This window comes from Haplochromis burtoni, unplaced genomic scaffold (genome assembly GCF_018398535.1).
Source record: "Haplochromis burtoni strain Fernald_Lab_line unplaced genomic scaffold, NCSU_Asbu1 Contig_51, whole genome shotgun sequence".
Taxonomy (NCBI): domain Eukaryota; kingdom Metazoa; phylum Chordata; class Actinopteri; order Cichliformes; family Cichlidae; genus Haplochromis; species Haplochromis burtoni.
Genome location: NW_024582412.1, coordinates 1,685,697 through 1,697,622, shown reverse-complemented (window position 1 = coordinate 1,697,622; position 11,926 = coordinate 1,685,697). Strand labels below are relative to the sequence as shown.

The 11,926-nt window shown below is 39.5% G+C and overlaps 1 protein-coding gene across 3 annotated transcripts in view; it reads left to right on the top strand.

Annotated features, from left to right (window-relative positions):
* Positions 1-11,926, top strand: part of c6 (complement component 6) — a 27,563-nt gene that overhangs the window by 10,285 nt on the left and 5,352 nt on the right. The window contains exons 5-12 of one of the 3 annotated variants that reach the window (XM_042220585.1): positions 6,637-6,656; positions 7,256-7,361; positions 7,733-7,889; positions 8,593-8,737; positions 8,816-8,957; positions 9,493-9,631; positions 10,698-10,895; positions 11,202-11,445. In XM_042220585.1, coding sequence (XP_042076519.1) covers positions 6,637-6,656; positions 7,256-7,361; positions 7,733-7,889; positions 8,593-8,737; positions 8,816-8,957; positions 9,493-9,631; positions 10,698-10,895; positions 11,202-11,445 — 1,151 coding nt within the window. Of the gene's footprint in view, positions 1-6,594; positions 6,834-7,142; positions 7,362-7,732; positions 7,890-8,592; positions 8,738-8,815; positions 8,958-9,492; positions 9,632-10,697; positions 10,896-11,201; positions 11,446-11,926 lie in introns of those variants that run through there. The other 2 variants (XM_042220584.1, XM_005921688.2) reach the window with 2 other exon arrangements.

Here is an 11,926-nt window from a genome sequence, read left to right as displayed (position 1 = left end):
ATGGTTTTGTAATGGCTTTGGTGGTGTTTTCAGCAAGGGTGGGTCAAATGTTCCATTGACAAACACTTTAAAGCTGCCATAATGGTTACTCAAGATGGATGTTGGTTCCTAGTTGTTTAGAAATGATTCCAGATACCTGGGAACTTGAATGTGACATCACTCCCACCTAGCACCTACAACTGATTAGTTATAAAACACACAAAGATGCATTTGGTTCACCAACAGACTCAATGCTTCCTTAGAATACTGAATGTCAGGGATTGTTTAGCAAAAGTGGGTGCATAGGGTTTAGAAAACAAAAATCATCAGTAACTGAGAGCAAACAGGAGTTGTTTTTGGTCTTACCAAGGCAGAGCCATTCAGGTATCACTAGCAATACAGCATAATACTTGTGGTTTTGCACTGCTGCAGTAAAATCATGGATAAAGCCTGGTCAGTGCTCTCTGAATGGCTTATTTAGGGAGCCACAAATACACAACAGTGGCAGTACAGATCAAAGGTTTTCTTTTCTTGGAGGGCAACTCAGGGTTGCCGGCGTTGCTTCGACTTTCCAAGTGGGAAATGCGAGTTGGTGTTCTAGATTCAAATTCCAACTGGCAACTTGGAAATTCTGATTTCTGACTTATTCAGGAACGTAGAACAAGAGACTTTGCCAATTTGTTTAAGTCTACACTTCTCTTTCTTAGATATTCATTGAATTCCTTGGACATTCCCAATCAATACTCTCTTGACTGAGTATTGGTCAATCAAGTGAGTGCTGTCCTTTTTTATGCTGGCAAAGAGAATCTACCAGTTGTAGTTGGTCATGATCACTGACTGACTGATTGCGGTGTCCTACGACAACAGCTTCCGGACACCTATAATGCCGTGCTGAGATGCATTCCCAGGTGATTTAACCACCATTCAAACAGTGACCCATGTGACCTTACCAACATGATGGGAGGGTTGGGCACCAACTCACAAATCTCCTGACAATATGCAAACATGCCCTGCCATGTCTGTGTATGTTGGAGCGACCTCCAAGGTGGCAGTCGGACTAGAGTTTGAAGTTGGAATTTTTGAGTTCCCAGTATACTTTTTCAACTGGAATGCCACCTGTCAATTCAGATAGCCCCACCAACCCCAACATAGCAATTCAAGCTGGTGCAGTGCATGTAAACAGTAGTAAAACTGTAAAAATTGTAGTCTGTCACTGTCTTGTATTTATGATTTGCCACGTGGAGAGCATTGACCAGGCAAAACCAAATCCCGTTTTTTCTTTTTTGTGATGTAACTCCCAAGTTCTGATATTTAGGAGGTGACCTCTGACGGTGGACTTTCTCTGGCTGTGATGGAAACAAGATAACATGTTTGTTTATTGCAGATGACAGCAGCTTGTTGAATCTGACTCCTCACCCACTGATAAGGCAGAGGAAGAGACGCTTCCCTGGACTCTGCTGCATGGTGTCCGGCTAAGAGTGTGACAGAAAAGGACTTTCATTTTAATTTGTTTTATTCAATAATGTATATTTATTTAGAGGCACTTTAATATTATTTAATCCCATCTTTCATTTTTTTAACCAATATCTGAAATTGTAATCTTGCAGTATCTGTTACCAGGTTCTATTTTTCCTCGTCATCTTGATATTTACTGTTTCAGACTTCTCAGCTCATGTGTTCAGGCAGCTTTGGTGCTTGAAGTTTCAGGATTGATTTTTCAAATGTATCTTATTAAGACATTTATCTTCTAAGCTCTATATACCTGAGAGCGCGTAGGCTAACTGTTGGTAATATTGCTTTGCCATTCTCAGATTCAGGTTCCATCTTGTTGGGCTTTAAATACAGAGATATTTTTCTGGTGCTATTTATGACATACAGAACCACTGGGTGATGTATTAGAGCACCAGCAGGTCAGCCCAAAACAAAGGGCCCACCGTCAGCCACACCCTGCTCCGTTTAGATTTTTTTCTAACAACCTGAAAGTGTGCACTTAAAAATAAACAGAAAGGAAATCCAGCAACAGCCACTATCAGATACTAACAAGGTAAAACACAAAGATGAAATAATGTTAGCTTCAGTTCACCAGTCTCTTCTCTGCTCACTCTGTTCCTGTTTCACCAACACCGCACAGAGCAGATGCACATGGTGAAACAGAGAGCAGAGGAGAAACCAGAAACAACATGTCCTAAATTAAGTAAATGTCATGAATATTTTTTATTTTATTTGGTTCATTAGAGCACTTAATACTGCACTTTGGCCAGTATTCACCTTGTGCTGCCATCAGAGTGTTGGCAAATTAATAACTTTGACCAATAGCAGTTGGTAAAGATTGTTGCATAGAATCAATTTACACTTGCTAAATAGCGTGTACGTTATTTTTCAGGTCTTAAATTATAGCATAATGTCATGCTGAAAGACTTTAAAACAGTTTCATGCTGTAAAATTATTTTTATAATTAGTGTTGTAGAATTAAAGAAGTATTTTCCTGGGGGAAAAGGACACAATTGAAAATTTAGCTATCTACTATAAGCCCAAAATTTGGAAATTGTTTTAACCCCCTTTTTATTTTTGCAATAATGTGGAAACCATTAAATGTAACACAGGATATGAACCCTTATCACCCAGATGAAAGTCCCTTAATTGACCTAGCTGGCTAAAAGTGCACTACTTCTCCTAAAAAAGACCCATGATTAGCCAAAGTCATCAATGGTTAGATTTTCTAAAGCCTTCAATTAGAGTCCAGAGTAGGTGAAGAAGCCTAGTTCCCCCTCAGACCATTGGAATTACAATATAAAGAAAGTTTATTATGAATTGTGTTATTACTGGGGTCCAACATGTTGTCTACCAAAGCTTAAAAGTGAGACATCTTTGATTTTTGTGTTTGTTTGTTTGTTTGTTTTGGGGAATTTTCTTCCCAATCTTTGTGTTTTTACATAGCGGAAGCTAACAAATGTACATATTCAGGCTATGCACAGGCAAAGTCAGTTTTCAGCTATCTCTAGTGTGCTTGTGTCAAACTGCCATGGTTGAATGTGTCACAATGTGAGGCTGGTGAGTCTCTGTATACCTGTGTGGTGTAGGTTAAACAATTCATCTACAGCCTTATGGCGCATAAACATAACTGGCTCCTACGATATTTGCATTCCTCTTACTGTAGAAGCTAAAGGATTTAGAATTTATTCAACTATGTGTGTGTAGGCTTAAAATAAGCTTTATACCAGGAGAGAATGAGCTGTTTAGCACACTTCCTGAATTTTGCCTTTTAGATTTCATCAGCCTCTTTGTTTTTCCCCCCTGATATGTGTATATGTTGACGCTGACAGTGTATTTCTAGGGGAGTTTTACTGAAGTTTAACCTCCAGCAGATGATGGTTTTGTAATGGCTTTGGTGGTGTTTTCAGCAAGGGTGGGTCAAATGTTCCATTGACAAACACTTTAAAGCTGCCATAATGGTTACTCAAGACCCCTGGAAGATGAATACTAACCATTTTCCTGACTTTACCACTGTTTTCAGTTTTACAGTTCCATTAATATCAAGACAAGTCCAAATCAAACATATTAAAATGTACAAACTATTTAAATAGGAAGGATGCAACAAGAAATGTAATGTCTGGAAGTGTGTCCAGGGGATAAAGCCAGTTGATGTCCATGAACGTTTCTGTAGTCCCATTCTCTGGCAAAGTCACTATTACCCTATAGTAACAGTGTCACATTAGAATAAAGTGTTACTCTAGTTTTAAGAAAATCCATCCATCTTTTTTCCAACACTTATCTGTGTTTGGGTCACGTGAGCAGCGGTCTAAGAAGAGATGCTCAGACTTCCGTCCCCCCAGCTACTTCCTTCAGCTTTTCTGAGGGGACACAGATTCATTCCCAAGCTGGAAGAGACATCTCTCCAGCATGTTGTCAGTATTGCCCTGGGCATAGGGTAGGGACATAAATCAGCTAGGAAATAAACAGCTTTGCTTTCAAAGTAAAGAAATGCATCATAAAATAAAAAATTAAAAGTAAATCATTTTGTCATTTTGCCCTTCATCCTAGTAAAACAACAAGAGTACTGAATCCAGTTTTGTGTAAGAATGATGTCTTTTAATATCTTGAAAAAATATCAAACTTCCTTTCATAATATTATAGTTATAGTTATTTTCCTAGCTGTTGCACTAAACTAAGCTAAGCTGTCAAGGATGTATTTCATTGAGTAATCTGGGATGTTATGCACACTGAAGCCTCTAGGGGACACTAGCATTATCAGTCTAAAAGAATAGTTTTGACGGGAAGAAAATATTAAAAAAGCCGCACACACACAAACACGCAGACAAAATCCATATGAAGCATTCTACCAGAGCCATTTTCCTCGCTGAATGTAACGGTCACCTGTGTTGTAAATTAGTGTTTGTGCTATTTATTACTTTAATGTAACATTGGTGGTGTTTCAATTGAGGAATGCAACGTTTTATTTTTGTCAGGCATGTGTTTGACTTGTGTGTAGTTACCGTGTCCTGCAATGTAGAGAAACACAGCTAAACTTATGTACAGCCAATAGGACATTTTATAATATTAATAAAGTTTTATATACAAGATGTTTTTTTGTTTAATTTCTAACCTAAAATGTTTTAATATTTTCGGCAGCAGACCAATTTGCTTTCTTTCTATGAATGAAACGATGAGGTGGTAAGTATGACTCAGTGTTCTTAGATTACCTACAAAGCTGAAATCCAGATGTGCTTAGCTTAGTTTGACATAAAGAAACTTGCTAATGCAAGAAAATCCATGTGTCTAGATGATTAAACATAATTGGAGCTCAAATGCTCGTCAGTGAGCCAATTATCAATTTACTACACCAGTAAAAATCTCCTTCTGAACCACCTCCAACAGTGCGAGAGAACAGGGTAAATGGTCTTCAGCCAGGAGCCACCTCTCCCTCCTGGTTCACTCCCTACCATTCATTTCCTGGACTAAGATCATTGTCCTACAACTTATCATTCCTCTGGAGCCAGAGCCAAAAGCTCCCCTGCTCTGCCTCCTACATAATACCTTGGATAGCTCTTCTCCTACTCTTGCCACCCATGACTCCAAGAGATTTCAGGAAATTCTATGTGGATCTTCCAATGAAACGTCTCTATCCATCTTCCAATGGGAAGATCAATGCTCTCCACTCTGCTTGTTAGCTTGCTGCCAGGAGCTCTTTTCTCTCAAAAGCTGCCTCTTACAGAAACTCAGCTGTACTACGGACCAGAGCATGATGTCTGGATGCAGTGATGTTATGTTGATCTCTCTGGGGAACTTCAACTGCCTGCCAAGGGCTGCTGTAATTTACCAATTACCTCCTAATGACAGAAGGGACCTCAAATGAATGGGACAGCTTGGCACTTTACTTCCCTGTCGGACAAACTTGATCAGCTGCTGGGATGTGATTGGCTGGCCATCTTTTCATCTGGTCTGACATTTGGTCTAACAAAGAGAAGGAGAGAGAACCTACCCAATATAGGTGTCTTTAGACTGTGGGAGAAAATCAAAGTACCCAGAAGAAACCCACATTGGCAAAAGGAGCACATGCAAACTCCATGAATTAAACTTCTCCAATTATACAGCTGAAAACAACGTACAGTGGGGCAAAAAAGTATTTAGTCAGCTACCGATTGTGCAAGTTCCCCCACTTAAAATGATGACAGAGGTCAGTAATTTGCACCAGAGGTACACTTCAACTGTGAGAGACAGAATGTGAAAAAAAAATCCATGAATCCACATGGTAGGATTTGTAAAGAATTTATTCGTAAATCAGGGTGGAAAATAAGTATTTGGTCACCTCAAACAAGGAAAATCTCTGGCTCTCACAGACCTGTAACATCTCCTTTTCTGATGATTGCTCCCACAGTTTATTTTTTCACACCAAGCTGCTTGCCTATTGTAGACTCACTCTTCCCAGTCTGGTGCAGGTCTACAATACTTTTCCTGGTGTCCTTCGAAAGCTCTTTGGTCTTGGCCATGGCGGAGTTTGGAGTCTGACTGTTTGAGGCTGTGGACAGGTGTCTTTTATACAGATGATGAGTTCAAACAGGTGCCATTCATACAGGTAACGAGTGGGGGACAGAAAAGCTTCTTACAGGAGACGTTACAGGTCTGTGAGAGCCAGAGATTTTCCTTGTTTGAGGTGACCAAATACTTATTTTCCACCCTAATTTACGAATAAATTCTTTACAAATCCTACCATGTGAATTCATGGATTTTTTTTTCACATTCTGTCTCTCACAGTTGAAGTGTACCTCTGGTGCAAATTACTGACCTCTGTCATCATTTTAAGTGGGGGAACTTGCACAATCGGTGGCTGACTAAATACTTTTTTGCCCCACTGTATAAAGTTCTGTTGTTGCATTTTAGTTTCTCTTATAGTGTTGCACAAGAACTATGTTTGGTGCCAGATTGTGAAAACACTTGGACAACTAAAGAAAGTGTGGGAAGACAATAAGCGTACTCCCCCCTTCGCTATCTATATCTGTCGAGTGTCAAGCACTGAACATCTGGTTTATGTCTGAGCAGCTGGGAAACTCCAGAGCTTTTTACTTCCCGTAACAAGGAGGACTTTATGTGCACTGATTGTTGTGGGGGTTGTTTTTTTTGGTAGTTTAAAGTTTTTGGGCTCTGATTGGTCAAAGTAAGTCCAAATATCAAGCAGGTTTCCAAGAGAAATAACAGTGGGAGGTTTATGATTATTATTATTCCTGCTTTCAGGACCCTCAGAGTCACATTCAGCTCTGCCTGCAGTGCAGAGAGCATTTACTCCACTTACACTTAATGTTAACATTCAGCCAAACAGGTTAAGTACAGAATTACACTTGCTGAACAGGACATCACTGGTGAGTCTGATTTTTTTTCATGTTTTTAAAGAAATGCATTTTTTTTGTTTTTTTAAAAAAAAGGGAAAATACATTTTGCTGAAAGCTTGCAATTCACCAGTTCACACCTGGTTGCTTTGTTCTTTTATTTCTTTATAGTTTTCACTTACTTTAGTCTTATGTTATATTCATATAATGTGTAAACCACTGTGTGTTAAATATGATAAAGCATGCATTTTCCTACAAGAAAAAAGCTTCTCGCTTCCATTAAAAAGGAATTTTGTCCAATTGCAAAACACCACTTATGATATTTACCTGAATGAATAAAAGGAGATTGAGGACTTTCAATAATGAGCTGGGAATTACATCATCTTCAGTGGAGGTGAAACCACTTTGAGTTCCCATGATGGCTCCCTCCAGCAGCTTGGCCCTGCTGCTGCTCCTCAGCTGCCTATCAACCGGTCTGGGCTGTTTCTGCGACCGATACTCCTGGAGCTCCTGGTCTGCCTGCTCGAGCACCTGCAACCATGGCACACAGAACAGAGTGAGGTGAGACACACACAGAGCACAGACGGTGAAACCAATATAGACGCAAGCGATAGGTGAGAAAAGTGTATGATGCTGAGAAGAAACACAGGTGAGATGCAGCATAGATATCACAAACAGGTGGGACACTCTACAGAGTGCACATGTAATGCCTATTTAATCAAAACAGATAAAATGGCATGCAGAAGTGTCCTTTTTAGGATTTCTTTCAGAAGTTTTGCTTTTTCTTTTGTTTGCTGTTAAAGCCAAAGTAATTGTGCAACACTGTAAATCAAAAATGAATCCCTTTCCTCTCCCATTTTCAACTGCTGTAGAGAAATGCACATGATGCCAGCAGATGCTGCATGTAAAAGGATTTCATTCTTTTTTGACAGGCAGTTTCGGCATGACGAATATTTCTGGAAGAGCAGCTGCTTTCAGTTATGTCAGCAATACGACAGCAGAGCTTGCAACCAGCATGCCTGTCCAATCAACTGCCTGCTCACTGATTTTGGGCCGTGGTCCGACTGCTCGCCCTGTGCCAAGAAACAGGCAAGGAACTCGCAGTCACGGTGTAAAACAGTGACTCTCATCTTAACTCTACATTTTCTCCACACATTTCTAAACGGCCACATTATTGTCCTTGGATTAAATGGACAAAAAAAATGAACAACGAAAATAAGACGGTGTTTTTGAAAGCTCTGAAAAATACAAATAAAGGGTTTTATTTTTAAGAACAAGCCTTTTATCTAAGAAAATATTAGGTCTACATAAGATTGAGTAACATAGATGAACATTTTTACCAAATAATAAACATAAAAAGAGTTGAATATATATAAAATGGATTTGATCAGCATTTGGGTCATACTGAGGGCTTTAGGTAACCAAATAGTTGGTTACTGGCTAAAGGGTGACTCCATATAATATCAAATATAATATTTATCCATCTGTTACTGTTACAGTATGTAGAGCTATCACTGCTGCTACATCACTGCTTGTAATAATCATGATCATTGTCATAAAAATATACCTCTATTTGTAATGGCATACTAAGGAGGAGTAATGCTATATAAATGATGAAATGAGCACTTGCCAATACCTTACTAATATCTTGATATTGTTTAATAGTGTGACATTTTTATAAAGTGCTGATTTGAGATTGGAGGAACAAATTAGTTTATAATGGAGGAAACTTAAAATCTAATATAATATAACCAGAATGATCACCGGCCTCATTCTTGTGTCACTGGCACAGTTTCGGACCCGGTCTGTCGAGAGGCCGGCTCAGTTCGGTGGATCCGACTGCAGCCCCGAGCTGACAGAGGAGAGGCAATGCTATCCATCCACAGAGTGCAGGATAGAGTCTGTCAACTGCAGGGACAACTTCAAGTGTGATAACGGTTAGTGGTATATTAACATAAATGATATCTACATAATTGCTTCACAGTAAAAGAAATAGCTTCACATTCTTCCTGCAGGGCGCTGCATTAACTCGACACTGACGTGCAACAGACAGAACGACTGCGGGGATAACTCTGATGAGAGGGACTGTGGCGAGTTCACTGTTGTGTGTCCTGTAGAGAAGAGAGTGGCTCCAGGGTCTGACCTGGTGGGGAACGGGTAAGCTAAAGGTCAAAAGGTCACAGCTGAGATCCTGACTCATGTCAGTCCTCTTGCATTCCTCCCTCCTGTGTTCATATATTATGTTCGTCCTCCTCAGTGGTCCAGTCATATTTCTACTTGTAAACAGATAATCACCGTTTTGTTTTGTTTGAGGCTGATATCAAGCTTTGAAAGCAATTCAAATAGGAAAACAAAGCATCTGACGACTTGAAATTTTTGGTTTGTGCATAAATATAGAAGCATAATATTTTAAAAATATCACAGATAATAAAATCCTTGAAAATTAAATGTTTAAATCTTCACGATAATAGTGAATATCATAAAAACATTTATAAACACAAAACTCTGACATAAAAATGCAGAAAATGCTTTCAGTACTTTTTTATTACACTTTATTCCAGTTTATTTATTCAGAAATTTCAATATAAGCCAATAATGACATCGGCCTGTGGATGTACTTTTAGACTTTAAAATTGACTTTTTTCTTACAAGCGAATGAGATTTGACTTTCCCCCGATTTGTGTTCGTGAAGGTTTGATGTTCTCGCCCAGGAACCGAGGGGAGCAGTGCTGGACAACATGTTCATGGGAGGAACCTGCGTCATTGAGAGGCCTCCAAGCACATTACTCTACCACCGAGTTCCTTACAACTTTAAAACTTTGAAGATCAAGGTAGGTCTTGGTATTGGAGTCTTGCATTCATATGGAGCTGTTGTCACTTCCAGGTAAATAATCAGCAGTGACAGTCTTTACAAAGTCATTTTACTTGTGTCACTAAAGTGGTTGCAATAGAGTCAAATCCTACCCAACTGGCACTTAATGCAAACCAGCAGCAGCCTGATCAAGCTAACACATGCACTGCCAGGTGCATCGAGCAGCCACCACCATAATTAAAGCTTTCAAACAAAAGTATCCATAATAAGTACATTTGTGTTAAAACCGAATAACCCTAGAAATCCCAAATGACACCTAAAACCCCCAAGCGACTCTCCAACCAAACTTCCCACTTGAGCTCTACCAGAACCTTTAAATAGTGTTCAGACCCCCGGGGACACATTTGCTCAAACACATTGTAGAAGGCAAAAGAGAGAACAGGCGCATGATCGCTACACCACAAGTCCACTTACACTAAGATCTATATTCATAATAATTGCGCAAATGCATTACCCACACTTTTCTAAACTACATAATAATCAACTACATTTGTGACAAGTACTGTCTCTTTAACTTACAGTATCTGTCCACCGTACGCCAAGTAGCCACTCGAGTGCAGAATCACACAAATCATTAAAATGTTCAATAAATAATCAGTATATATTTAAGATCTCTAATGTGTACGTATGTTTCTTGATGTGCAAATGGTTTCCTAAAGTGCAGAGTGCTAACTAAAATGCAAATTTCCCCGAAAAGGCATCTGCTAATCTCTAAAATAAAAATCTAAATTATTCTAGACAAATAACGAAACGCCTCTTTATTACATGTGGACATTAGAAATGATGTACAGTATTTTTTATTGGTACTTATTAAAAAGCACTTTTTGTTTAAACACTGTGTGAAACATTCAATCAAACCACTGCTGTGCTCAGCCCAATAAAACATAACAAAATGTGTTTTAAATGGAAAGGATGGTGCATTGAACGCCCTGCTATGTTACCCAAGAGTTGAACCGGTGCACCGCCTGTTTTATATGGCAGGGTTTGAAAAGTCCCAGGTAACAGATGTAGTTGTGGTTGTTTAGGTTGGAGAGCCAGAGGACTTCAACACTGAGCCTCAGCCGCTGCACGCCGAGTCCATCGATTTGAAGACCTCCCAAACGACGCCTGGCAGCAGCACGCAATCTCAAGGCTTGTTTTTCTTCCCGATCTTTTTCTTCAGTGCATCGTCTAAATCGCACTCCGATTCTAAAAGTGAAGCTTTTGAAGCTTCAAAGAAGAAGGTGAGTCCAGAAAACTGTGGGATGCACTCACAAGTTTGACATGATGTCGTTTTGAGAAACCCAGATTCACATTATGCTTTCCCTCATTTTCTAATCATAGATGTAATGTTAGAAGGAGAAAGAAAAGGAAAGGAAAGAAAAGACACGATGTTTACATTGTATAAAAAATGACCGCACTAGTAGGATCTGAAACACAGTCCCCACAAAGATAAATAGGTCAACATGTGTGCAGGAACACATATTTCTTTTTATCTGTATTTTTCCCCTTATGATCTTCTTATTTATTTCTTGGATGTTCTTCTGTAGGACTCCAAGTTTATCAGAGTGAACCAAGTCCTTCCTGTGTCAACATTCAAGATTCGGGACCCGGGGGACCTCGTCCTGTCACAGCCCTTCTTACAGTTCCTCCACGCCCTTCCTCTCGACTACAACTACGCACTCTACAGGGAAATCTTTCAGCGCTTCGGGACACACTACTACAGCTCAGGGACATTGGGAGGCCACTATGATCTGCTGTACCAGTACAGCAGAGAGGAGCTCAAGAGTTCAGGTACAACAGCACAGCCTGGTGGAAAAAATGGAAAATGCAGCACTGGGCACATACAGTAAACTGAAAAATTAATTAAACACTAAAAACTGGAAAGAAAAAAAATGAAGGAAACACTCAAATACCACAGTACAACACAAAGTCAGTTAAGCTTCAGGGATATCAGATCTGTCCAATTAGAAAGCATAAAGCACTGTGAGGGCATTTCACCGGCTTCAGTGCAAATGAAATTAACAGCAAGTGCACTAGAGGAGCAACAATGAAACATGACATGTTACACAGCCAGAGTTTGACACAATGACTTCCACGTGGTTATTTGTGAATTTTTCTGACCAGTCTGTCAGAAACATCCTTCGGTGGCTCCTGTGCTCACAGCCCAGCACCGTGCCTCTTGACTGGCATTTGCCAGAGAACGCCACAAATATTTTCGAGCAAGTCTAATTTTTTTTTGTACATCTTTTTTTTTTTTTTTTTTTTTTTTTTT